General features: G+C 39.8%; 1 protein-coding gene across 1 annotated transcript in view; it reads left to right on the top strand.

Annotated features, from left to right (window-relative positions):
* Positions 1–2,728: 2,728 nt before the first annotated feature.
* Positions 2,729–27,512, top strand: part of ATIC (5-aminoimidazole-4-carboxamide ribonucleotide formyltransferase/IMP cyclohydrolase) — a gene marked incomplete at both ends in the record, with an annotated part of 32,548 nt that continues 7,764 nt past the window's right edge. The window contains 12 exons of the mRNA XM_080690036.1: positions 2,729–2,747; positions 2,957–3,083; positions 8,251–8,327; positions 9,818–9,884; positions 13,001–13,089; positions 13,395–13,546; positions 14,131–14,287; positions 18,798–18,923; positions 20,013–20,120; positions 20,907–20,992; positions 22,259–22,348; positions 26,222–26,350. Of these exons, the coding sequence (XP_080546162.1) occupies positions 2,729–2,747; positions 2,957–3,083; positions 8,251–8,327; positions 9,818–9,884; positions 13,001–13,089; positions 13,395–13,546; positions 14,131–14,287; positions 18,798–18,923; positions 20,013–20,120; positions 20,907–20,992; positions 22,259–22,348; positions 26,222–26,350 (1,227 nt within the window). The remainder of the gene's footprint in view (positions 2,748–2,956; positions 3,084–8,250; positions 8,328–9,817; positions 9,885–13,000; positions 13,090–13,394; positions 13,547–14,130; positions 14,288–18,797; positions 18,924–20,012; positions 20,121–20,906; positions 20,993–22,258; positions 22,349–26,221; positions 26,351–27,512) is intronic.

Below are 27,512 nucleotides of genomic sequence, written 5' to 3'. Positions count from 1 at the left end.
AGCATCACGAAGCTACTGAAACAAAACAAAACAAACAACAAAAACTCATTGGCTCTTTTTGCCATTAGCCTATGAAGTACCTGTTCAGTCTGGATCCTAAGACTATTAGCCCTCAGATTCCATCACAATAAATATCTTTAAAGAAGGCAAGCAAGGGGCCTTTTAAAATCAGTTTAATTGCTTGTTTTCTGTTTTAACTAATATTCTCTAGTTGGACCTATGTGTTTACACCTTCCATTCCATGAGACAGTCTCTTTCCTCCTTTCTTTCTTTCTCTCTTTCTTTCTTTCTTCCTTTCTTTCTTTCTTTCTTTCTTTCTTTTTTGTGGCACTGGGGATGGAACCCAGGGTCATTCGACCTCCGAGCTACACCCGCAGCCCACTTTTTTTTTTTTATTCTTTATTTTGAAACAGGGTCTCACTGAGTTGCAAAGGGCCTCACTAAGCAGTAGCTGAGGCTGTCCACGAACCACCATCCTCCTGTCTCAGCCTCCCACATGCTGAGATTACAAGTGTGCACCACCACTCCCGGCTGATCACCATCTTTTTGATGCTGTATTTCCACCATCCAGGCAGAAAGAGTACAAGAAATTGTTACTGCATTGAATAGATATTTGAAATTCACATAAAGTAAAAAGCCTAGCATCCGGCACGGTGTATTTATTGTCATCAGTACACCTCACTATCGATTTCTCCTTTCTCTGCCTTTTAATTCCTATAGAAACCTAATGGTGACCTGTAGGAGAAATGTCCTTTACTACTGACCATGAGCCTTGTCTTCTAAAATCCAAAGCAGGTGAACAAAAATCAAAAAAAAAAAAAAAAAAGAAAGAGGAAAGAATGTTTGTAAATGTACTCTGAAGACACTGTCATCATCTTAATACATTTCTTTTAGAAATATTCAGAGGAGCTGGGTGTGGTGGCGCACACTTGTAATCTTAGCATTTGGGAGGCTGAAACAGTAGGATCGTGGTTCATGGCCAGCCTCAGCTACTTAGTGAGCCCCTTTGCAACTCAGTGAGACCCTGTTTCAAAATAAAGAATAAAAAATAGGGCTGGGGGTGTAGCTCAGAGGTAGAATGCCCCTGGGTCCCATCCCTAGTACCTCAGTACCAAAAAAAAAAAAAAAAAAAAAAAAAACCAAAACCAAAACCAAACCAAAACAAAACAAAGAAAGAGAAATACTCAGAGGAAGGCGTTAACATATTCAGAGGTCAAAAAACAGAACTCTTGATTCTAGTCAGTAGGTTTATTTGGGGAGTAGAGGCTGGAATTATTACAGAGGGAAAGAAGAAAAACAGAAACAGACTGTTTTCTCAGCCTAAGAATAAAAGGCAGTGCTACTACTTTGTATCATAATTCTAGTAAATAACATTACAAGTCTGGGCGGTGGTGTGCACCTGTAATCCCAGTATTTGTGAGGCTTAGGCAGGAGGATCTCAGCTTCAAGGCCAGCTTCAACAATTTAGCAAGATCCTAAGCAACTTAGTGAGACTGTACATCAAAATAAAAAATAGAAAGGGCTGGGGGTGTAGTTTAGGGGTAGAACACTTCTGAGTTTAATTTCTAGTACAAATAAATAAGTAAATAATAAAACTTAAAAATAAAAACATTACAATAGGCTTGTGTAGATAACCGGTAGGTATTCATTTTGTGGCAAAATGTCACTTTGAGAAATGTGTTCAATTTTGCTTTCCCTGTTTTTAGTGAGTTATCATTCTTGTCATCCAAGCTTCCTCAAGCCTGGATTTAAAAAAAAAAATATATTGTTATCCATAAAAAGAATTAGATTTGTAAGAGGACACCAACTTTACGCAGATTCCAGGCAACTTTATAATATGGAATCAACCACTCAAGTGGATGTTAATTTCGCTTCTTTTTGGCTAGGATCCGTGTGCAGTGAAACCAGTCACATCATCTTTAGACCTCGATTTTATTTTTCAAACCTATTAAAACAGGAGCATGATAGATGATCGGCAAGCTCCTTTCTAGCTTTGCTACTCTAAGAGCTGTTTCTTTTTGTTTTATTTTTTGTTTTTCGGTACAACGAATTGAACCAAGGGGCATTCTACCTCTGTGCTTTACCCCTAGCCTTTTATTATTATTATTATTATTATTATTATTTTATTTTATTCTTTTCTGGTAGCGGGGATTGAACCCAGAAGCATTCTGACTCCGAGCTATACCCCGTGCCCTTTTATTTTGAAACAGGGTCTCACTAATGTGCTGACGATCTCTTTAAACTGCCAAGGCTGGCCCTGAACCTGTGATCCTCCTTCTCAGCCTCCCAGGTACTAGGATTACAGGCCTCACGCTGGAGCGATTCCTGTGTTTGACTTGTTTACAGCATGGGTCCTTCAGACACTCCTCCACCTTGCAGTCTCTGGGGTCAGGCTGCCACGGGGGCAACAGAAGTTCGCTCAGGGGACTGTTCTCTTGCGGACCGAGGCAGATCCGGAGTCCTGACGCGCCGTTTTAGGGATCCGAAGCCGGAAAGTTCAAATTCAGGCCCCCGGGCGCCTGGGGAGCCGGTCCCGCCCCGCGCCGCCTCAGCTCCCAGCCCCGGGGCCCCACTTCACCCGCGATGGGCGTGGCCACGGGGGGCGTGGCCCGATCACGTGATCATCGACCACGCCCACCAGCTTCCTGACCCGGACCCTCTGGCCGCCGCCCCGCCGCACGTGGAGTCTCCGCCGCCGCCGCCCCGCTCCCGGCCCGCTCCTGCAGCCATGGCTCCCGGCCAGCTCGGTGAGGCCCCGCCGAGCCCGTCCTCGGCGTGCTGCCCCACGGCCCCCGTGCCCTGCGATGGCGGCCGGGCGTGGGCTGCGGGCCGCAAGCCGAGCCCGCCCCGGGACGCCCGCCTCCCGCCCCGGCTGGGCCTGCGTGCTGCCGCCTGGGCCTCGCAGAGCGCGGTGTCAGCCTGCTGCGAATACTGAGCAAAATGTCTTCTCTTTCAGCCCTGTTTAGTGTCTCTGACAAAACGGGCCTGGTGGAATTTGCCAGAAGCCTGGCATCTCTCGGCTTGAATCTGGTCGCTTCCGGAGGGACTGCAAAGGCTCTCAGGGATGCGGGCCTCACGGTCAGGTAAGGCACAACTTAGTTTTTTCTTAAGGTAAGTCTAGGCAGAAAGTCAACGGCCTAACCACAAAGTAAGGTGATCCAGGCACGGTGAGGAGATACCTTAAACTCCTCCCAGGGACGCTGGGAGATTGGGACGCGCCTCACCCACGTTATGAGGGAGGATATGGGGCCCAGAGAGACTGGCAGCTTCTGCACAACTTTACAGAATGGAATAGGGGGTAGAGATGGGATCAGAACCCGAGTGGGCCTGACTGTTGAGCCCTAGTTCTTGGCCACTTGGTTTAGCAGATTAATTTAGGTTTCTGTGCCTCACAAACCCGAAAGTTAGAATTCCCGCCACTTACACACGCCCCCATAACTGGTTGTTAGTGAAGAAACACATCTATCTTGCTACCCTCAACAATCTCCCCTAAAAAATATGAAGGTAAGCCATTTATTCTCTTCTTTACAATCTCTTCGTTTATCTGCTAAAGGATGGTAAGGGACACAAGATAAAGCAGGAGGCCATTCCTGACCTCAAGGAGCTGCTGTTCTGGCTTCAGAGACTGAAACTCTACTGAAGGGCAGAAAATGAAAAGTCCATACAACAGCTTTGATAAACTACAGCGAATTCAGAAGAAGGACATGCCCACCCCTGAGATATGTTTTTACAAAGGAGGAGTACAAGCTCTTTTTTGCTATGTGGCAAATTTATTCCATAACTCCCCCCCCATCATGTAGAGGTCCGTCTTTTTTTTTTTTTTCATGGAATTCTGCTTTATGTGAGCTGTACACAGCTTCCCTAGATTCACCAAGGTCTTGCTTTGTTTGCCTAATAAACTCTTTTTATTTCCCCAATTCCTTTTGCATCTTGTCTGATGTGGGAACCCTTTTAGTCACCAGAGACAGGCAGGTCAGCTCTTCTGAACAGAAGCAGGATGAGAAAGAATGAAAGTCCAGATGTGTGTTCTTTCTGTTGGGGTCTAAATGTTGCAGTCAGAGCTTTCTTCAAAGTCCTCCTCTGCGCCCCCTCCTCCTTTCTCACCAAATTTTGTATTATGGGGACATTTCAGACATAATCAGAATTAGAAAAGTATAATGGGCTTTTTGTTGAGTACTGTCCAGTTTAAATACTTATAAACTGGTCAGTCTTGTTTCTATGTCTCTGTGGACTCCTCACTTACCCTCATTATGTTGTTATTTATTTATTTTTTTAAGTTTGAAATAATGTGTTTCTCCTGTTAAAAGGTGATAATGTGCCGGGCGTGGTGGCTCACGCTTGTAATCCCAGCATTCGGGAGCTGAGACCAGAATATCAACGGTTTGTGGACAACCTCACAGCTACTTAGTGATGCCCTCTGCAACTCAGACCCTGTTTCAGAATAAAAAAGAATAAAAAACAGGGCAGGGGGTGTAGCTCGGAGGTCAAATGTCCCTGGGTTCCATCTCCACACTTGCAAAAAAAAAATAGCTGAGAGTGCTCACCATTAGTGGTGTACTTAGGGCCCAGCAAAAAGGACTACGTTGAATGAAGTATAAACAAGTGGGAGGGAGGGTTAAATACACATTGCAGAGTCCTCATGTAGTCCTTTATATTTCTTCATACTGTTAAATAGCTTTCCATATAGGCAGTAGTATCTCATTGGATAGATAGGGAAACTGGGGCACAAAGAAGTTAGGGTTGGAGGTGTAGTTTAGTGGTAGAGCACTCGCTTAGCATGTGCAAGGCCTTGGGTTTGATCCCCTGCACTGCAAAAATCAAAAGACTAGTTAGGTAACTTGCCCAAGATCACATTACTAGTTAAGAGGCCAAGTGTGTGTTTGTCTGTTTTTCAGTTCTGGGATTAAACCCAGGGGTGTTTTACCACTGAGCAACATCCCAGCCCTACTTATTTTTATTTTGAGACAGGGTCTAAGTTTCCTCACTGGCCTGGAACCTGCCATCCCCTGGTCTCAGCCTCCCAAATACTGGGATTACAGACATGCACTGCCATACCTTGCTGAGGTCAGGTCTGTTTATCCCAGAAGTTAACCATTGCCCTTTGAGGTAAACTGATGAGTATTCAGTGACTATAAAGCTGTGAGGATATAGAGAAATGTTTCTGAAGACAGCAGTGGTGTTACATACAAATTCTTAAGTACAAAGGCATAATAAGCTTTTTAATTACCCTACATGTTTAATTCTAGGAATAAATCTATCATCTCTTGAATTTTAAGTGATTCTCCTTAGTTGGTGGAACTGAATTTTATTTCCTGAATCCATGAAAGGGAATTTTTAGATTTGAGGCCCTGTGTCACCAGTTTGTTAGTTGATTCTAAGAATTGTGTGTGTTCTTAGCTAAAGGCCTCTCATTTGCAAATGGCTCTTTTTAATAAAGTTAGTAGTACTAGAAAATTGGTGTCCTATTGGCAGAATTTGCTGTTTAAAATGGTTTTTTCTTTTATCATTTTCTTTCAATAAAGCCTATATATGTTGATTGTAGAAAATTTTAAAAGTATGGAAAGCTATAAAAAAAGGTAGTAAAAATGGTTTATAATCCTAAACATATTAATGCATTTCCAAAACCATATACTTTATTTCATAATGCACACAGAAGATAGATGCAGGTTTGCTCCCTGCTTTTTTTTTTTTTTTTTTAAATATTATGGGCATTTTTCCACTTAAAATTTGTAAATTTTGAGGCTGTGACCCACACCTGTAATCTCTGTACTTAAGAGGCTGAGTCAGGAAGATCTCAGATTCAAAGCTAGTCTCACAACCTAGTAAGACCCCGTCTTCATTTAAATAGGGCTAGGAGTGTGGCCTAGGAGGAAGGCCCTTGGGTTCCATCTACACACACACACACACACACACACACACTCACAAAAAAAAAGTTTTGTAAAAAGAAATTTTGTAAATTCTGCCAGAGGGTGTTCATGGGTACAGCTTTCTGAAGGTCAGCTTGATAATAGCATTAATATTTAAATGTTGTTTTTTGTGTGCCCTGTAGCCATATTTTGTGACTCCCCCTTTACTTTCTGCTCATAATCCCAGTACCTGGGAAGCTGAGACAGGAAGATCCCAGTTTCACAACCAGCCCTAGCAACTTGTTGAAACCTTCTTCAATTTAGTGAGCCCCTGATCCCAAATAAAAAATAAAATAGGGCTAGGGGGTATAGCTCAGAGGTAGAATGCCCTGGGTACCATCTCTAATACCACAACTAACAAATAAATTAGCCAGATGTGGTAGCATAAGCCTATAATCCCAGTACTTGGGAGACCGAGACAGGAGGATAACAGGTCTACAACCAGCCCCTAGGAACTTAGGCTGTCAGCAACTTAGGCCTCGTTTCAAAAATAAAAAAAACAATAATAAAATAGGGCTGGGAGTATAGCTTGAAGATAGAATGCCCCTGATAATCACCATACACACAAAAAAGTTTTTAGCATTTACATAATCATAACTTTCAATTTTTTTGTCTAATGCCTAGAAAGCTGGAAAGAATTCTTCACATTTTTTTTGGTGCTGGGTATGGAACCCAGGGGTATTACACCTCTGAGCTACACACCCTAGCCCTATTTTTTAGTCTTTTTATTTTGTGAAATCGGGTTTCAGTTGCGAAGGGCCTCACTAAGTAGCTGAGGCTGTCTGCAAACCGCAATCCTCTGGTCTTCACCTCCCAAATGGTGGGATTACAAGTATGCACCACCACACCCGGCTCTCATATTTATTTTCTATGGTACTAGGGATTGAACTCAGGGGGATTCTTGCCGGAGCCAGATGGCAAAAGTACGGGTTCCGAAGACAGGCATGAGGATGAAGAGTTAAACTCTTAAGAATTTGATTCCAAGAATTTTTTTTTTAATTCTAATGTGGGAGGGGGGCACCAGCCTACTGTCTCTACTGGCCGACCCCTGCTCCTGGGTCAGTATCTCTGCTGGTCGACGACTACCTCTGGCTCAGTATTCTATTGGGCCGACCTACTGGCTGACGATGGGTTTATTTTTTAGAGGTACTTAGAGAGTTACAGGTCAGTCAGTATCCTCGTGCTATCACCAGTGGAATACAGTAAGACCAGCCCAAAGCACATACATTACAGGTAGGTTAATCAGTACCCTCGTGCCATCACCACCTGATCTTCTCTCAGACCTTTTACTTTAACCTTCTATGACCCCAAACCTTGTTGACTCTGGGCGAAGGACAGTCAGCTGAGTCAGAAATATTCTTTTAGGGGAAAGCCTTAATGGCTTCCCACAGATTCTGCCTCTGAACTATACCAACAATCCTGTTTTTTATTTTGCGATTGGGTCTCATTAAGTTGCTGAGGTTGGTCTTGAACCTGTTATTCTCCTGTCACAGCCTCTCAAGGACTGGGATTACAGGCATGTGCCAATACACCCAAGTCAGACTTAATTTTGGTATTTAACAGTGTTTTCTAAAATGCTAAAACTTTAGATTCATTAGGAATTTTTGTATGAAGTTAACCAGTTATTCTTTCTGTTTGGTACTGGGGATTGGACCCAGGGGCATTCTACCTCTGAGGTATAGCCTCAGTCCTATTTTTTTTTTTTTTTTTTTTTTTAAATTTTGAAAAAGGGTCTTGCTAAGTAGCTGAGGCTGGCCTCAAACCTGCTGTCCTCCTGTCTTGGCCTTCTAAGGTACTGGGATTGCAGGTGTGTGCCACCAAGCTCAGCTATCCAGTTATTCTAATACTAACACTACTTACGTAAACAATCTTCTTTCCTTGCTTAATTGATATGCCACTTTTATACTTTTTTAATCTTATTAGACTCTTATTTCTCCTTTGGTCAGTTTCTGAGATAGGGTGTTTTTAATGCAGTTTTGTTGCGCACTGCCAAATTGCTGCTTGAGTTGGACTTATTCTTTCACGGTATTCAGTTAGTATGGCTTATGCTTCAACTTATGAATTCTGAAAACTGTAACACCAGTCCTTTAGTGTTGACTGATTCTCCCTGAACATACATTCACTAGAAAATAGAATAAACAACATTTTTTTGAAAGTAAATAGCATATTATGTAAGAAATCAAATATAGTGAAAAACTTAGGAAATGGGAGTAATTTTTTCCTTCAATTCAGGCTCTGTAAAAGATCCCTTGAAAATGAGAACTGTAGAATTAATGAAAGATGTTTGAATAATGTAAAGTGACAATTCAGAAATATTAGTAATACTTTGTTTATCTATTTTCAGAGATGTCTCTGAGCTAACTGGATTTCCAGAAATGCTCGGGGGCCGAGTGAAGACTTTGCATCCTGCAGTCCATGCTGGTGAGTGGCTGGTGCCTTCGGTTTAAAATAGTTTGTGGTTAGCCGGGCGTGGTGACGCACGCTTGTAATCCCAGCATTTGGGAGACTGAGACCAGAGGATCGCGGTTCGTGGACAGCCTCAGCTACTTAGTGAGGCCCTCTGCAACTTAGACCCTGTTTCAAAATAAAGAATAAAAAATAGGGCAGGGGGTGTAGCTCGGAGGTCAAATGCCCCTGGGTTCCATCCCCAGATCCGCCAAAAATAAAAAAAACAAAAATAAAATAAAATAGTTTGTGGTTTTTAGGAGTAGTGTAGTCAGTAACTCTGAAGAACAAAGAAAGACAAATCATAAGCTGAGAAAGTGCTACTTCTAAGTTTCTGTGGGCTTTGTCTGCAGGCCATCAGTTTTCATGACCTATTAGAACCCTCTTGGAATCTAGCTTTACTTATTACATGATGAATTCAGATTATTTTCTTCTACTTGCTGTTAGTTTTAACTTAACTAAATTGACTGAGTTAAGAGTATGATATTTTTTGCTGGAGTTACTGAAAATATTTAGATTTTTATAGTATTTATTTATTTGTGGTACTGGGGAGGGAACCTAGGTGCATTCTATCTCTGAGCTACAGGCCCAGCCCTATTTTTTATTCTTTATTTTGAAACAAAGTCTCACTAAGTTGCAGAAGGCCTCACTAAGTAGCTGAGGCTGTCTGCGAACCATGATCCTCTCCTGAATGCTGGGATTACAAGTGTATGCCACTACGTATACATTTTTTAAGTATACATTTTTAAGACAGTATACATTTTTAAGTATACATTTTTAAGACAGTTAAGTATACATTTTTAAGACAGTTGGAACTTAGAATAAAGCATCACAATGTAACTGACTTTCAAGAGATTTTTTTCCCAAAGTGCTTTACATTTGTTCATTTATTAGCAAATTACAAATAACCCAAAATGTCAAGAAATAGTATATAGCTAACTGCTACTTGTAATAAAATTTGACAAAGGCTAAAAAGCTGAGGATCATCAGATAAGTTGTTGACTTCTGGGAACACATAGACAGGTGTTTCTTTTAGATTTTTTGCATTTTGTTGCTCAAGAAAATGGGATTAGAAACAGATGCAAACACTTTTTAATATACCCACTATTCTTAATATTTTGTTTGATAACTCTGTTTCATTTGTTTCTACTTTTTTGGTACTGGTGATTGATCCCAGGAGCATTCTACCTCTGAGCTAGTCCCCCAGTCTTATTTTTTTTATTTTGAGACAAGGTCTCACTAAGTTGCTGAGGCTGGCCTTGAACCTGTGCTCCTCCTGTCTTAGCCTCCCAAGTACTGGGATTACAGTCATGTACCACCACACCTGGCTTTGTTTGATAACTTTTAGCTGGGTATTTTGTATTCTTTATGAATATTAAACAATGAACTTTATTGATGGAACTATATTAAAAGAAGTATCTTACTGGTTTTCATACTTAATGCTTTCTTTAACTTTGTTTAATTAGGAATCCTGGCTCGTAATATCCCAGAAGATAATGCTGACATGGCCAGACTTGATTTTAATCTTATAAGGTAAGAATCTGAAGTTGAACTTTTAACACATTAAAGACCAGAGGCAAGGGATCTGTCAGATTTGATGTTCCCTCACTGCTCCCAAACCCCCTTTGGTAGTGGAATTGAAGCCAGGCGCATTCTGCCTCTGAGCTACACCTCCAGCCCTTCTCATTTTGAAACAAGTCTCACTAAGTTACTGAGACTGCCTCCAGCCTGCCATCCTGTTCAGCCTCCCAGATACTGAGATTATAAGCGTGCACCACCACAGCTGGCTCCCATCTTCCTTTGTTTTACTCACTATAAACCCTTAAACTGAGTACCTTCCCTGTGACATTTTATGTGTATAATCATTTAGATTTACCACATTTACATTTCTAAGATAAATGACTTAAACTAAAACAACTTTTGCTTTTTTGTGTGTGTATGGTGCAGAGTACTCAGCAGTTTAAAATATATAATTCAATGGTTTTAATATTCACAGAAGCACAGCCATTACCACATTTAATATTAGATCCTATTCATCATCCCTTTCTTCCTCCCAAAACCCACCAACCCTAGCAACCATTGGTCTGTATGCATCTATGGGTTTGCCTACTCAAGTATTTCATATAAATGGAGTTTTACAATATATATCCCTTTGTTACTGATTTTTTTCACAGAGTATTTTCTTTTCTTTTTTTTTCTTTTGGTGTTCCTGGGGTTCCTGGAAGCCCTTCTACCTCCGAGCTACACTCCCAGACATATTTTTTTTATATTTTTGAAACAGGGTCTCTTACGTCAGCGCGGCTGGCTTCGAACCTTCGTGATCCTCCTGTCTCCGCCTCCCAAGCACAGGGATTACAAGCATGCGCCACCACTCCCGGCGTTCACAGAGTATTTTCAAGGTTCTTCCATTCTGTGGATTGTTTCCTATCTCATTGGTGTCGTTGACCACCAGAGAAGTTTCTAATTTTGATGCTGTCAATTTAATTTTTGTTGTTGTTTTTGCTTGTGTTTTTGCTGTTAGGGTTTAATACTTGTCTCATGCTTGCTAGGAAAGTGCTCTACCACCAAGCTACGTCCCTAGCCCCTGCATGTTTTCAGAGTTTTTAGTTATGGTCTAACATTTGGGTCTTTGGTTTAAGTTAATTTTTATAAATAAGTGTGGTAGGGGCCTAGCTTTATTCTTTTGTTTGTGGCTGGCCAGTTCTCTCAGCATCATTTGTTGAAAAGACTAGAATGGTCTTAGCAATCTTGGTCTGTATGTCTCATTATGCCAGTACATCACTGCTGTAGCTCTGTATTAAGTCTTAAAATCAAGAACTGGGAGTCTTCCAGCTTTTTTTATTATTCAAGATATTGACTTTTTATATTATTCAGGGTGATGTTGGTCATTCTGGGACCCTTGCAGTTCCACATACTTTTAGGAGCAGCTTACCCTTTTCTGCAAAAAGGGCAGTTGGAATTATCATGGAATCATGTTGACTGTAGCTCAATATTAAATCTTCCAACCCTGAACATGAGCTGTCCATTCATTTCAGATTTCTTTAGTTTCTTCTCAGTGGACAAGTCTTGTGTTTTTAGTTTGTCCATAAGTATTTTATTTTTAATACTCTTATAAGTGAAATTGTTTTCATTTTTTGATTGTTCCTTGCTTATATGTATTAGTATGATTATTATTTATATATTGAACATATCTGGCTGCCTTGCTGAATTCATGGATTCCTATTAGCACCAATCGAGTGCCTTAGGGTTTTCTACATATGCTGTTCTGTCAACTTGTGTATAGAGATCAATTCACTTCTGTTTTTTCAATCTGTATGCCTTTTATTTAATTTTTTTTCTTTTTGGATCATTTTGGCTGAAACCTTCATCAAAGTGTTGAATAGAAGTGGGCAGAGTGGACATTTTTGTATCTGATGTAGAGGAAAATATTCAGTCTTTCACTAAATATGATCTGTAGATTTCCTACACCCACTATTCTTAATTCATTGACTTTTTATACAGATTGGGCATTGAATTTGTCAGATTTCTTTTGGAGGGGGTGCATTTATTGAAACGATCAGGTGTTTTTTCTGCTAACATTATAGTCACTGATTTTTAGATATTAAAACAATCTTCCATTCCTGGGATTAAATCCTACTTGGCCCTGTGCAATTCTTTTCATGTTTTTCTGGGTTTAGTTTGTGAGGATTTTTAAAGTGTAGTTTTTTTGTGATGTGTGGTTTTGGTATCAGGATAATAGGCCTAATGGGGTGAGCCTGGCCCTCTCTTCTGTTCTCTGGGGTTTTTAATGTTTTCTCCAGTTAGACTTGTCTGGCTCCTGAGCTGCCCTCAGGGCTCCTGGTGTTGCAGTACTGGGAATGGAAATCCACTTCGCTGGTTATTAATTTTAGATTAGTTCTGCGTCCTAAATTGTTCTTTTGGTCTTCCTGTTGCCATCATTTTTATGACCTCTCTGAAGGCAAGACAAATATTTCACCTTTGGAATGCCCCTTGTTTTTCTTGATTCACACAGTCTTTGGAAAAAGAATCTAAATTTGAACATTCTAGATAAAAGCAATCACAGTTTAAAATAAGGTTGTTATTTGTTATCTTCTATCTTCCATTTCTATTATAAAGTTTTAATTTTTTGATGGTGTAGATAGCACTGAGTGATTGATTACCCAAGCAGCACCATGTTGGAGGGAACAAATTGTGTCCTGATCCAGGATACCATCTGACTAAATTGTCTAGGTGCCATAGCTGTTAGACAAGCAGACTTTTTTTTTTTTTTTTTTGGAGTACTGAGGATTGAACTCAGGGGCATTCTCTCTCTGAGCTATATCCTCAGGCCTGTTTTATTTTTTATTTTGAAAGAAGATCTCACTGAGTTGCTGAGGACCTCACTAAGTAGCAGAGGCTGGCTTTGAACCTACAATCCTCCTATCTCAGCCCCTCAAGTACTGGGATCACAAGCATGCATCATACTCCTCGCTAACAAGCAGACTCTTTAACATGACTTCTTATAATTAAATCATTCTTATAATTAAATGTCAGTGTTGCCGGTTTATATTTTATATCTTTATCGCTTTTGGTTATGTTTATAAGGTGGACTTAAATTTACCCAGATCGCACTAAGCCTCACAAGTTGAGCTTGCTCCCTTTGGTTTCAGAGTCGTGGCCTGTAACCTGTATCCCTTTGTGAAGACCGTGGCCGCTCCCAATGTGACTGTGGAAGAGGCTGTTGAACAAATTGACATTGGTAAGTTAGACCATTTTGAAGACTTACCAAGGACAGGATCACTTAAACTCCAATGAGATTTGCTTGTAATTTTTGTTACTGAAATAAGAAAAAAATTTAATTCTCAGATTACATTTTGGTGTGGCCAGAAATCAGTTGGACAAGCTATTTTGGGCATGGAGATTCAGCTGGGTTTTTTTTTTTCCCCTCATTTTTCTCTTAAGTTAAGAATTAATATGAAGTTTGTGCACAATGACTGTATTTGAAAGAGATTCATTAGATATGGGGAACTGCCAAAAAAAAAATAATGCCTCTCACTTTCAAAGGTGGAGTCACCTTACTGCGAGCTGCAGCCAAGAATCACGCCCGAGTGACAGTAGTGTGCGAACCAGAGGACTACGCGGCAGTGTCCACAGAGATGCAGCGCTCCGACAGCCAGGACACGTCCTTGGAGACGAGGCGCCAGCTGGCCTTGAAGGTGGGCAGTGCTTCTCTATTACAAAGTATCAATCATCTCTAGTGCAGCTTCTTTTTTTCTTTTCTTTTCTTTTTTTTTCTTTTCTTTTTTTTTTTTGGTGGCACTGGGGGTGGAACCCAGGGGCTTTCTACCTCCGGGCTATACTCCCAGACCTATTTTCTATTTTATTTGGAAACAGGGTCTCACTAAGTTGCTGAGAGCCTCACTAAGTAGCTGAGGCTGGCTTTGAACCTGTGCGGCCTTCGTGCCTCAGCCTCCCAAGTGCAGGGATTACCAGCGTGCGCCACCACGCCCGGCAACTATTCTAGTGCAGCTTTTGCCACACTAGACATTGTTCACTTCTCTCTAGATGATAATACCTACCCAGGCTTTGCTTGGAAGTGCTTCTCTTTTAAATGTAGAAAGACCAAGTATTTAGAGGAATATTCCACCAAAAAGATTGAAAGAGAATGAAGAAAGGATAATTTTTTGTACCATTCACTTGTGTAAGTGGTGTGTGTTTAAGGCCAAGGCATATAGTTTGTGTTTCTAAAACCATCTTGTTCCTGCTGCTAGTGTCTCACAAACCTTTACACCTTTTGTAGGCTTTCACTCACACCGCACAGTATGATGAAGCCATTTCAGATTACTTCAGGAGACAGTACAGTAAAGGAATCTCTCAGATGCCCCTGAGGTATGGGATGAACCCTCATCAGACTCCTGCTCAGCTGTACACACTGAAGCCCAAGCTTCCCCTCACCGGTAAGGCTGGTGTCGTGGGCTGGGTGTTGGCTGGGTGCTTGCCTGTCTTACTCTGTATGGTACTGATGCAGTATGTGCTTTTGAAGATTGGAAAGTCTTCATAGTGGTAAACATGACAGAGGGGAAGCCCTGGGCACATAGATAGTGATTTGCTCTAAGAGATTCACAGGATTTCTCCCAAACATATGCTAGCTTTCACAGTAAAAGGGGCATTTTGCTTTTTAATGTGTTTTAAATATTTGGCAATGATGTAATTTCAAAGTATTACTGTATTGTCTATCTGGAAACAAAACTGAAGCAAGAATAAAGATGTGTGTGTGTGTGTGTGTGTGTGTGTGTGTGTGTGTTTATAATGTTTTTTATGATTAGAAATGAGACAATTCCTATTTCTGCTATGTAAGAGATAAAGTAACTTTTTATTATCTCTAACCTGTTATTAGCATCTTAGAAATTTGATATTTGAAAGGGAATTGCTACTTTGAAATGTTTAAGAAACCAGAAGTTCTTTCCCACTCGTGACTGTTAGTTGAGTTCTCTCAAGGAGGGAGATGGGAGAGCTAGACATACGGATCCTCATTTTATTTTGAGTATTGTTTGACTTGTGAAATATTTTACTTTCCCAGTTAATTATATATTGTCTACTTTATTTCCTCCATGTTTCTCCCAAATTCTGTGAGGATAGTAATGGTGGAGGGGGGCAGGCTTTTAAAAGTACTTTTTAATAGACTCTTGGAAAAATAAAAGGCTTTAGTTAAAAACCAGTAGACTAGTGGAAGGGGATGGAGGAGGGATTAGGAATAGATGAAAATGAGGATTGAGGAAGGGAACAGTTCAAATAAAAGTTACAAAAAAGTTTTAAGGGAGGAGGAGAGAGCAGAGTGGCTATATGGAGGGAAACACACCAAGTGATGTATGTATATATGTTTATTATACTTTGAATCTCACTATAATGTATATTACATTGCACCATTACAAGTGTAAAACTTTTTTAAAAAAAAATAGCAGTTTCAACTTTACAGAAAAAACAGAGATTAGAGCATTTCCATTTGTCCCTTCTCATCCCCACCTAGAGTCTCTCTTGGTAATATCTTGCATTTAGGGTGCTGCATTTGTTACATTAGATGAACCAGTAGTGGTTTGTTATTAACTAAGGTCTTTTTTTACGTTAGCATTCATCCTTTGTGTTGTACCTTCTGTATGTTTGGAGGGATGCATGGTGTCATGTTCCCATTATTGTATCATGCAGAAGAATCCCCTGTGCCCCTCTCTTTACTTTTCCTTTTACTCTACAGCTCACCACAACTTCACATCTTCTTACTGACTAGTTTTGTCTTTTGTAGAGCTTGAGATTGTTGGAACCACACAATCAGGAGCCTTTTCAGCCACTGTGACATGTATTTAAGGTCCTACCATGTCTTGTCATGCTGTCATAGCTCATTTCTGGTGTTGAGAATCAAACCTAGGGCCTCACTCACGTATGCTAAGCACATGCTCTACCAGTGAGCCCCACTCATTTCTTATCATTAATGTTTCATTATGTATGGATGTACCATAGTTTAGCTATTGACCTATAGAAGGGCATCGAAACTTGAAAGACTATTTTTGATAGTTATGAATAAAACTTCCATAATCATTAGTGTACAAGTTTTTGGAGGGATAAAAGTTTTCAGCTCATTTAGGTAAATACCCAGGACTTTTTCTTCTCATTTACTGCTTATTGTCTGTGTTGTTTCTTGTTTGCCTCCCTCCTTCATAAACTTAATGAGGACAGTGATTTGGGAGTGGGGAGGGTAGGAAGGGCCATTGTATGCACTGATAGTTACTCATTTCCTAAACATTGCCCAGTGTTTTGGTAGGCTGTTGGTAAACATTTTGCAAGATTCTATTTTTTTTAAATGTCTGTTATTCAAGATAATACATGAAGGAGATTGTATGTTCTTATTTTATTTTACTTTTTCATTGGTGCATTATAGTCAGACATCTTAATGGAGTGTACTAGATGGTAGAGCCATATTTGCACATATCACTCATTTAGCCCTTCCCCAATTCCCTCTCCCCTCCCTCCTTCTCATGTTTAGCTTAGTGATTGGTATATTTGTTAATGAATGCGCATCATGTACATTAGGGAATTTCCCTCTTCCACCCTCAGGTCGCCTTACTTGCTCATCTATGGTTTCTCCTTCTTTGTCTAGAGTTCCTCCTATGACCCCAGGGAAACCATCTGGTCCTGGGCTTTTGTTTGATGGTAGGCTCTTTATTGCTGCCTCAATCTCTCCGATTGTTATTGGTCGGTTTAAATGTTGCATATCTTAATTCAATTTAGCAAGGTTGTATGTATCTAGAAAATTGTCAGGTTCTTCTAAGTTTTCCATTTTGTTGGAGTATAGTTTTTCAAAGTAGTTTCTGATAATCCTCTGGATTTCCATGCTGTGGGTGGTAATATCTTCTTTTTTCATTGCTTACTCTAGAAATTTGAATTGATTCTTTCTTTTAGTTGGCTGGTGGTTTATCTATCTTGTTTATTTTTTCTTTCTTTCTTAGTGATATGAAGTAGATTTAATACAAGGGAAAGAAAAGAAAAAATAAGAATGAAGAGAGAAAAAGAGTAGCTATGAATCAGGGAAGAAGCTTATAAAAGGTGTGGGGAAGAGAGCAAACAAACAAGCACACACGCTCACAAACCAAAAACAAAACATCAACAACAAAATAACACAATCCCACAAATATATGAATGCTGAGCAAACTTGGCCTCTGCAGTCCTCCAGGGTCTGTGTGGATTCTTTCAGCTGTTTAAGATTCAAATTCTATAATTGGTTCTCGAGTATGTTCCAAGCACTCTCATTTGCTCTGTAACCTATAGTAATGATGACAGTTTATAGCCCTGCTTTTTGGTCTCCTTCAGTGATTGAGACCCTGGCCTGGTGTCTCTCTCTCTGCAGGCATCGATTGCCAAGTGGCACCTTTCCAAGTCTGGGTCTCTGAGATCTCATAAAGGACCTAAGTCTGAGATTATCTTAGACTGTGCATGAGGCTGGTATTGCTGGGGCTGGATCTAGTGTTAAGTGCAGTTCTCCATGCTTTCCATGAACACTGAGCCTGCATCTTTCCCCACCTGTGTAGGTGATGGGTGACACCTGGACCAGGTCCAGTGTATACATGGGAATTCGCATTCTCCACAGCAAGGGCTGGATTGGTCTGACTTCTCCCCGGCCATCATGATTTGATGGCTATTTCCAGAGGCTCTACTAGGGCCCTGAGCCTTGCAAACTGTAGACCTTTTTGCCTGATTGGCCTTGGGGGCTGTCTGCTAACCTGAGCCTCTGCCATGTCTGACAGCAGCTCCAACACCACCTTTACCAGGATGAACTGCAAAGTCTCAGACATTGAGAGTCTGCCTCTTGCTGCATGAGTCCTTGCAGCTGTGCTAGGCGGTGTCCTGTGGGGACTTCCATGATTCACTTATGGTTGTTGTTGAGCACCACTCTGGATCTCTGGAGGATGCAGTGAGCTCAGACTCCAGTGCTGCAGGTTGTAGCCAATCTCTGAGCAGGAGGAGCCAACTGCTTACAATTCTGATGAGCTGTAGCCACTTACTTTGTTTCATGTAGTTGGGGTTTTTGCTCGGGATCTCTGGAGGCACAGTGCCGGCAGGCTTGGTGGTGGGGCAAGATGGTGCCGCCTTGGCCCCTGCAGCTGCACTGTTGGAGGTGGACAGGAAACTTTTTTGCTCTCTGTTCTGCCTTCTAACCTTGTTTCTGCCACCTTTCTCTGTGCTCTGTTCAAATCTGTGCTGCTTTCTTTCTCTTGTCAAGATGCTTTTTTCATGGTACTAGAGATTGAGTTTCAGCAGATTTCATGCTGCTTCCTTGGTTGCCAGCTTCCTGGAAGTCCTGTTTTCTAATTAGTGGTGGTTTACTGCTTGTGCTGAACTCCTTCTTATCTTTACTCACAAGAGATATTAGCCCTTAAAAAAAACTAAGCCAAAGGTAAGAAAATAGGTGGCTGCAGACTCTGAAGTTACCGTTTTGAAACTGTGATTAAAGAAGGAAATAGCAACACACAAATCTTTTTTCTCTCCTTTCCTCCCACCTACAACTCTTGCTTTAGCTCATAATATATTTTCTGTCAAGTGACAAGGTTTATAAAGTAAAATTCATGCTGTCTCTCTAATTGCCACAATTATCTTAGTTCGGAATTTACATGAATCTCTGACTAATTAGTAATCCTGTCACAGTTCTTTCCATTCCTGAATCTTACTGATTTATCTCTGGCCTGGTTGGATCTGGTCCTTCAGTAGTGTGCAGGCATGTGTGCAGTATTTAAAGAGGAGCTCAGGCTCACCTGCCTTCTCCTTTATCATCAAATTCCTGTATGTTTGTATAGATTTGTTTGCCTCTTAATTAGTTAAAAGGTAGGTAGATTTGATAGACATGTTTATTTTTTAAGAAACATACATATATCTGACTTCATTGGTCTGCTTGGTAAAGCGTGTGGATATTTTTGTATATAGTTCTCAATGGAGCCCCTGGATTCATAAACTTGTGTGATGCTTTGAATGCCTGGCAGCTGGTGAAGGAACTCAAAGAGGCTTTAGACATTCCAGCCGCGGCATCTTTCAAACACGTCAGCCCAGCAGGTAAGGACTGTGTTCTGGAATTCACGGGAACTTTCATAAATGCATTTCTTTGCATTCATTCTGACATGGTCTAATGTGAGTATAGACTTTCTATGAAGTCTGAAGTGGTGGCAAAGTCTATTGATACAGAGAGCATCAGTATAATACTATGATAAAATCTGATAACAATACATACATACATAAAAATATGTGACATTATTATGAGATGGGAAAATTAAGCTGGGGGTATTTTTGTAGTATAGACATGAAGGTTTAAAAGTAAAGTTAAAATGACTTAAAATAGTAGACCAAAGTAGCTATTTTTCCATTTCAAAATTATATCTTGAGCCAGGCGTGGTGGCGCACGCTTGTAATCCCAGCATTCGGGAGGCTCAGACTGGAGGATTGCGGTTTGCGGACAGCCTCAGCTACTTAGTGAGAAACTCTGCAACTCAGCGAGACCCTGTTTCAAAATAAAGAATAAAAAAATAGGGCAGGGGGTGTAGCTCGGAGGTCGAATGCCTCTGGGATCCATCTCCAGACCCACAAAAAAAAAAAAAAAAAAATATATATATATATATATATATATATATATATATATATATATATATATAGCTTAATAAACATGAAGATGCCCTTAAGACACTTTATCTGTAACTTTTTATAGCCATTTTAAGGTGCTTTTTGATTCTGCATTTAAGTCCTTAATTCTACAACTTATCTATGTATCTCACCAGCCCTGCTGGCAGTTGGGTGTGAAAGCAATATGCACAGGGAACAAATAAATGGTGTGTGACATCAGGCAGAACAGAGTGAGTAATGAAGTAACCAAGTCACCCAGCTTCATCACCCCTGGGTGCCGTCCAGCTTCAGTGGTTCTTTATTTTCAGAGGCCAGAGGGGAGACACCCCCAGTCCTACCCTGGCTTCCCCACAAGTCTGTATTTGGTGTTTAATTATCTGAGTACATAGAGTTTTATTTAATTTGGCATAGGTATTAGAGAATATGCTGCATAGACTGGATATTTATTTAAAAGTCTTGATTTAGGAGTTGACAAGTAGCAACTTCCAGTTTTGGGTTTATTGCTAATTTTGTGATTTTCTCTGCCAGGTGCTGCAGTTGGCGTCCCACTCAGTGAAGATGAGGCCAAGGTGTGCATGGTCTACGACCTCTACCAAACACTCACACCCATCTCAACTGCATATGCGAGGGCCAGAGGTCTGACCAAATGGTTTTTTGTCCTGGGGGAGAGAAAGCAATATTTTATCTTGAATAGAATAAAATAGTAATATCCTTTGTTTCAGTATAAGATTTCAGATTATCTTTAATTTGTTTTTATTAATACTTGAGAATGAGTGCTGCAGAGTAAATTTATTTATAAATGTGTTTAGTATTTTAATATAACAAGTAGAGCCTAATACATGTAATTTCAGATTAGGCTGTTGAGTGCATTTTATCATTATATGATAAAAATTGCATGGTTATTCTAAGCACACAGTTATGTTTTATATATTTCAGAAACAGATAATTCTAAAGTTTAATAATATGTGGATAATGTAATGTTTATAGAAGATTATTAGAAAACTTAGTATAGTTTACCATCTATAACCAGAGTCAACAAACTGGTCCCTGAGCTGAATCCAGCCTGCATCTCTGCATTTTATACATACAGTTTGATTGGATTTTTTATGTATTCTCAGTGGCTGATTTTGACCTACAATTGCAGACTTGAACAATTGCGATAAAGACCACGTGGCTGTAAGGTTTAAAAAAAATTACTATCTGGCCTTTCACAGAAAAACTTGCCATTTTTTCTGAAGATAAAAATTAATGAACTCTTTTTTTTCTGAAGACTTCAATTAATTAACTTTGAACTGTTATTTAAATCTTATAAACAATAAGGTTAACTTTATAGAAATAGATTTTATATTATCACAGGCATTTTTAAAACATCTTCTTTGCAAGGATACTTGAAGACTACCTCATTTTAATTTTTATTTACAGGAGCTGATCGGATGTCTTCATTTGGGGATTTTGTTGCATTATCTGATGTTTGTGATGTCCCAACTGCAAAAATTATCTCCAGAGAAGTTAGTGGACATTCATGTGTTTTGATCTGTGTGTAACTGAGCAAAGCATTACTTGTTTATAGTGTTTGTATTTGTACCAGCTGTTAGTTAAGTTTATCAGGTGGAATGTTCATGTTTTATATATAACATGAATTTCTAAACTAATTTTGAGATTTAATTAATTAATGTTTCAAATGTATACTTGGCTGCTTGGATAAAGTTTTTCTGCCAATACTTTTTAAATTCTCTTAAAATTCTTTTAAACTTTAAAGAAATTAAATTCTTTTAAATTCTCTGTTTCTAAAGAGAAGAGCCATCTTGGGTGGTGGCAAAATAGTGAATCATATTGTGAACCATGTGGATCTGAAAGAGACTGCAGTGGGAAGAAAATGTACACTACTTTGATAAACTAAACCTCCTAAGTTAAATAACAAGATAGGCATTCCAGAAAGGTGTGTTCTCATTAGGGTTTTGGAAACCGGTTTAAAAAAAAAAAGGCAGCAGCAGCTCAGGTGTCTTAGGGATGAAGGCTGAAGAGTGTGTGGCGTGGCAACAATTAGGCGCTTTGAGATCCTTTCCATGACCGCCCTCCCATCTCAGCGGAGCCAGCATGCTATGACACGGGTTCCAGCAAGGCCCTGAGATCTGTGTGGAAGTGACCTGGGCTCTCTTGTTTTGCTGTCGAGGAATATGCCTCACCTAAGGCCATTTAGGCAGGTACTGGCAGAGGCAGGACCTGAGCGTGCGCTTCCTGGTACCAAATACCCCATCAAGAACAGTCATCGTAGCTATCCTTCCTGGTGTATATATAGTTCAGGGCTCATTCATATACCTTTAGTGGAAACTGAAAGAACAGCAAACCATACACAGTTAGCTGGAGACAGTATTGTATGTATTCCCCCATCCCCCGGCACTGGGAATGGAACCTAGGGGCATTCTACCTCCAATCTACACCCCCAGTCCTATTTTTTAGTCTTTTTTGTTTTTGGAACAGGGTCTCACTGAGTTGCGAAGGGCCTCATTAAGTAGCTGAGGCTGTCCACAAACTGCGATCCTCTGATCTCTGCCTTCTCCCAAATGCTAGTATTACAAGCGTGCGCCACCACGCCTGGCTACAATAATTTTATGTATTCTAAAAGTAATTTTTTTAAGTTTAGCCTTAGCATTCTCTGTTGGAGTAGAAGCCAGAAAATGCTGCTACATTATTTAGGGTGGATACTAGTTAAACTTTTCAGAGGCATTCTGATTTTTTTTAATGTAGAAATTAACATTTATATATACTTATAGGTGTCTGATGGTATTGTTGCACCAGGATATGAAGAAGAAGCCTTGAAAATACTTTCCAAAAAGAAAAATGGAAACTACTGTGTTCTCCAGGTTAGTGCGTGCATGTTTAAGACAGTCGTTTTGCTCTTGGTCTATCTTCCCCACATTTAATCTTTTCTTTATGGGAACACCTTTGTGGTTTTGTTTGTTTGTTTGTATTTTTTGTGTGTGTGTGAGTACTGGGGGTGGAACCCAGAGGCTTTTCTACCTCTGGGCTATACTTCTAGACCTATTTTATATTTTATTTGGAAACAGGGTCTCACTAAGTTGCTGAGAGCCTCACTAAGTAGCTGAGGCTGGCCTAGAACCCGTGCTATCCTCCTGTTTCAGCCTCCCAAGTGCGGGGATTACAAGCGTGTGCCCCCACGCCCGGCAAGAATACCCTTTTATTTATTCCTTCTCACTACAAGGTCTTTGTCCTTAATCTTTCAGATTTTATACTATTAATTTTCAGTTAAGATGGGACTATAGCTTCTTTGAATTTTTAACTATTTTCTATTTTCTTAAAATTTTACATGGCTTAGCCGGGTGTGGTGGCACACACTTGTAATTCCAGCATTCGGGAGGCTAAGACCGGAGGATTGTGGTTCGCGGACAGCCTCAGCTACTTAGTGAGCCCCTCTGCAACACAGTGAGACCTGGTTTCAAAATAAAGAATAAAAAATAGGGCAGGGGGTGTAGCTTGGAGGTCTAATGCCCCTGGCAGGTTCCATCCCCAGACCCACCAAAAAAAAAATTTACATGGCTTCCTATTCTATCTCTCCACCATTTTGCTATTTTAGTTTTTTAGAAGTAGCTTAATTTTCTAAATTGCTTGCTTAGCTTTCCTGAAGTAGTATCTATGCACTTGTGCAGTATTTTGCATTTGTGTGTCTTTTTCTGTGTTCTTACTGGCACACAAGTGCTTTGCTTCGGTGAAGCTTGTCCTGTGTCTGTAGATCTTAACTTCCCTGTCAGTCACCAGTCATTAGCTACTGAACACACCCCTGCAATGAATATCCTAGGGAAAGTCCTAGGAGTGGAATAGTACTGCTCCCGGGCCATGTGTGCTGCTTTTGATAGATGCTGACCCTCGTAGACGATGGCCAACAGACTGAACAGCCTAATGGGCGTGAGTGAGGGTGTCTATTTCCGAGCGCCTGGTGAGCACTGGCTCTTTAGATATTTTATCTTCACAGTTGCATAGATGAAAGTGGTCTCTCATCACAATTTTTAATTTCTCCTTTTATTGGGAATGAACATCTTCACATTTAAAGATGGTTTTTACTTCCTTTTATGAGCTGTGTATCTATGTTCTTGGCTCATTTTTCTACTAGGTTGTTGAGATTTTTTTTTCTTTTACTTATTTTTCATGAGCTCTTCTGCACTGGGGAAGCTAGCCCATAGTCTAAGATAATACATTGATTAAACAAAGTCTTTTTTTTAACTGAAAGTAAAAAAATTGTAATTTTTTGGTAAATACTGATATCAGAAAATCTGTAGCATCTCAACTCCATATGCTGGAAGTTGCTGAGTGAGTAGTCTTCCTTCAGCATCCTCAGGGATTGGCTTCAGGACCCCTTTAGATATCAGAATGCTCAAGTCTCTTATAAATTAGTGTAGTATTTATATAAAATCTATCTTGTATACTTTAAATCAGATTACTTATAATACCTACAGCAATGTAAGTGGTTGCTACACTGTATTCTTTAGAAAATAGCAATAAGGAAAATAGCCTGTACTTATTCAGTATAGAACTTTTTTCTTTTGTGATACTGGAGATTAAGCCCAGGGGTGCTCTACCTTCAAGCTACACCCTCAGCCCTATTTTAATTTTTGAAAGGATCTCACTAAGTTGCTTAAACTGTCTTCAAAACTATGATTTTCCCGTCTTACTCTTCCAAGCATTGGGATTACATATGTCCACCATCATGCCCTAACTTTTTCTTAATATCTTTGATCTGCAGCTGGTTGAATGTTGATACAGAACACACAATACTGAGGGTCGTCTGTATATTCTGGACTGTGTAATACCAATAATATGACTGGTAACCATAGATTTCATTTCAGCTTTTCAAGGAATGAGGAAAATATATTTAAATATGCATAACATTTATTTTTTAATTTATTTTATTTATTTTTTTGTGGTACTAAGGGTGGAATTGGGGCATTCCAACTCTAAGCTTCATCCCCAGGGCTATTTTATTTTGAAACAGGGTCTCTAGGTTGATGAAAGTCTCACTACTTGTTGAGGCTGGGCTGTCCTCAAACCTACCATACTCCTGTCTCAACTTCCCAAGTACTGGACTCATAAATTTTATTTTTAAAATCCACTTGACAACAAATTTAAACACACAGCTAACACTCTGTTGTTCAGTTTCTTTTTCTTTTTTTTGTTTTGTTTGTTGTTTTTAGTAATATTAAGTAGCTGAGTATCATGACACATTCCTATAATCCCAGCTACTTGGGAACCTGAGGCTGGAGGATTGCAGTTTTGAGACCAGGACAACTTTGACAACTTACCAAGACCCTGTCTCAAAAAAAAAAAAAAAAAAAAAATTAATAGGGCTGAAGGTGTAGCTCAGTGTTAGAGCACAGGCCTAATATATGTGAGGCCCTGGGCTCACTTCTCAGCACATAATCCAGTACTGAAAAAAAAGAAAGTACTAAGTATTTAACCCTAGCAGTCTTTAGCAGTTACATGTAGCATCTGTCATAAAAAACATAAAACATGAGCTTTTATCCTTTGTTACATTGGAGGGATCACGGGGCCTCTTCCGTATTTCATCCTCCTTAGAGCCTGGCTCAGATGGAGGTGGACACACTATTACAACCGTGACACAACTTATTCCTCCACTTGGCTAATGGTGGAACATTTTTAAAATTCAAGAAAATGTAGGTTAGGCAAAATAATGTTTATGGGGTCTTGCTTATAAATTAGAGATATCATTGCATTCTAGGCCCAATGTCATTCAAAGAAAAATAGAGATTTTTTTTTTTTTTTTTTTTTTTTGTGTGTGTGTGTGTTTGGTGGTACTGAGGTTCTTGGAAGCCCTTCTACCTCCGGGCTACACTCCCAGACCCATTTTATATTTTTATTTGGAAACAGAGTCTTTCGCACCTGCACAATCCTCCTGTCTCCGCCTCCTAAGCATGGGGATTACAAGCGTGCACCACCACGCCCGGCCTTAAATAGACATATTAAGATTAGAAAATATTGCTGGGCGTGGTGGCGCACGCTTGTAATCCCCGTGCTTGGGAGGCGGAGACAGGAGGATCGCGCAGGTTCGAAGACAGCCATGCTGGCTTAAGAGACCCTGTTTCCAAATTAAAAAAAAAAAAAAAAAAAAAAAGAGTATAAAAATCGGTCTGGGAGTGTAGCCCTCAGGTAGAAGGGTTTCCAGGAACCCCAGTACCACCAAAAAAAAAAAAGAATAACCTTCCATTTATGATTCTCTATCTTCATATCTTTTTAATTCAAAATACTGGAGAAAAAATAACAGTAAATGACATGAATTCCCTTCAAGACAGCTAACAGAAACTACTAATCCTGCCTTCCCCAACTTCATTTCTAATTCAAATAGTAGCTAGGTATTTTATAATTTTTTTTTTTTAGGAAGAAAGGAAAAATAGAATGTAATTTTGTGCCACATCCTGTTTATTAGCAAATCTGTTTTATCTGCTGATCTTCCTAATAGATTGTCTAGGTAGTGACTTACAATGTAAACAAAACACACTGGAATGCTCTGTTGTAGTATGTGTAAGCTCTACTTTAATACCCACAAATTTTGGAGCAAATATGGATATAATTAATGATCCTACACATGTTTGTATTTGAAAGAAGAATATAACGCTACTTAGAATGAAATCTTTTGTACGTAAATTAAATGGGAAATTTGAAGAATGTGGATGTAATGTTTCTAACTTTTTAAATTTGTGTCTTAGATGGACCAGTCTTACCAACCAGATGAAAATGAAGTTCGAACTCTCTTTGGTCTTCGTTTAAGCCAGAAGAGAAATAATGGTGTCATCAACAGGTCTTTGTTTAGCAATGTTGTTACCAAGAATAAAGATGTAAGTTTGAAAAGATGTGAGCTGAATGCTAGTAATTGTTTTCAGTATTTATAAACTAATATTAAGGCCTATACCTAGAACTATATGTAAATGGCTAGCATCGTTGAATTGCCAAGTCTGAGACCTTAAAAAGTAGATTCCAAACTGGGGGTGGTGGTGCAGGTCTGTAAGCCTAACAACCCAGGAGACTGAGAAGGAGGATCACAATTTTGAGGCCAGCCTGAGAAACCTAGCTAAACCCTATCTAAAATTTAAAAAAAAAAAAAAAGGAGGAAAATGGATATAGGCCGTATTCAATGAAGCTTCTGCGTGACATACATATAAAGAGATGTACATTCAGTTATACCTAATGGGGTTGGGTCTTCTGTAATTTTGTTCTGTAACTTGACATGTTTTTAATATATACTTTTTTCGGTGCCTTGTAGTCTCATCATAATGTAGTTGAGAATGATGGGGACATACATACACACAGCACGTGGCTAGCCCCCAGCTCCCATCCCATTCCCTCCCTTCCCCATACATAATACTGATATTGATATTGATAATATGCCTTTGTGCATAGCATCAGTAGAAGTATTTCCTTCATCAATTCTCCCTCTCCTCCAACATCAGCCTTATCCATGGCTCCACTGGTGTTTCTCCTCCTTTATTCCAATTTTTCTCTAGCTTCCACATGAGAGAAAACACACCCCTTCACTTTCTGAGGCTGTCTAATCACACGTAGCATAATGTTTGCTATAGGTCCATCTACTTTTTTCAGATGATATAATTTTCTTCTTATTGCTGAGTAGAATTCTACTGTGTATCCTGTAATTATTTATTTATTTATTTATTTATTTTTGGTACTAGGGATAGAATCCAGGGGCTTTCTACCCTTGGGCTGTACTCTTAGACCTATTTTATATTTTATTTGGAAACAGGATCTCACTAAGTTGCTGAGAGCCTCACTAAGTAGCTGAGGCTGGCTTTGAACCTGCACGATCCTCCTGTCTCAGCCTCCCAAGCTCTGGGATTACAAGTGTGCACCATCACTCCTGGTTATCCCATAATTTTGTAATCTAGTCATCTATTGATGGATACCTAGACTGGTTCCATGATTTGGCTGTTGTGACACTTTTTTGTGTACTAGGCTATAGAGATGTTTCTGTATTAGTATCATCAT

The sequence above is a fragment of the Muscardinus avellanarius genome, assembly GCF_963383645.1.
Source record: "Muscardinus avellanarius genome assembly, chromosome: 2".
Classification (NCBI taxonomy): Eukaryota; Metazoa; Chordata; class Mammalia; order Rodentia; family Gliridae; genus Muscardinus; species Muscardinus avellanarius.
The sequence above is the reverse complement of the archived record's forward strand: the minus strand, read 5'-3'. Positions and strand labels throughout refer to the sequence as shown.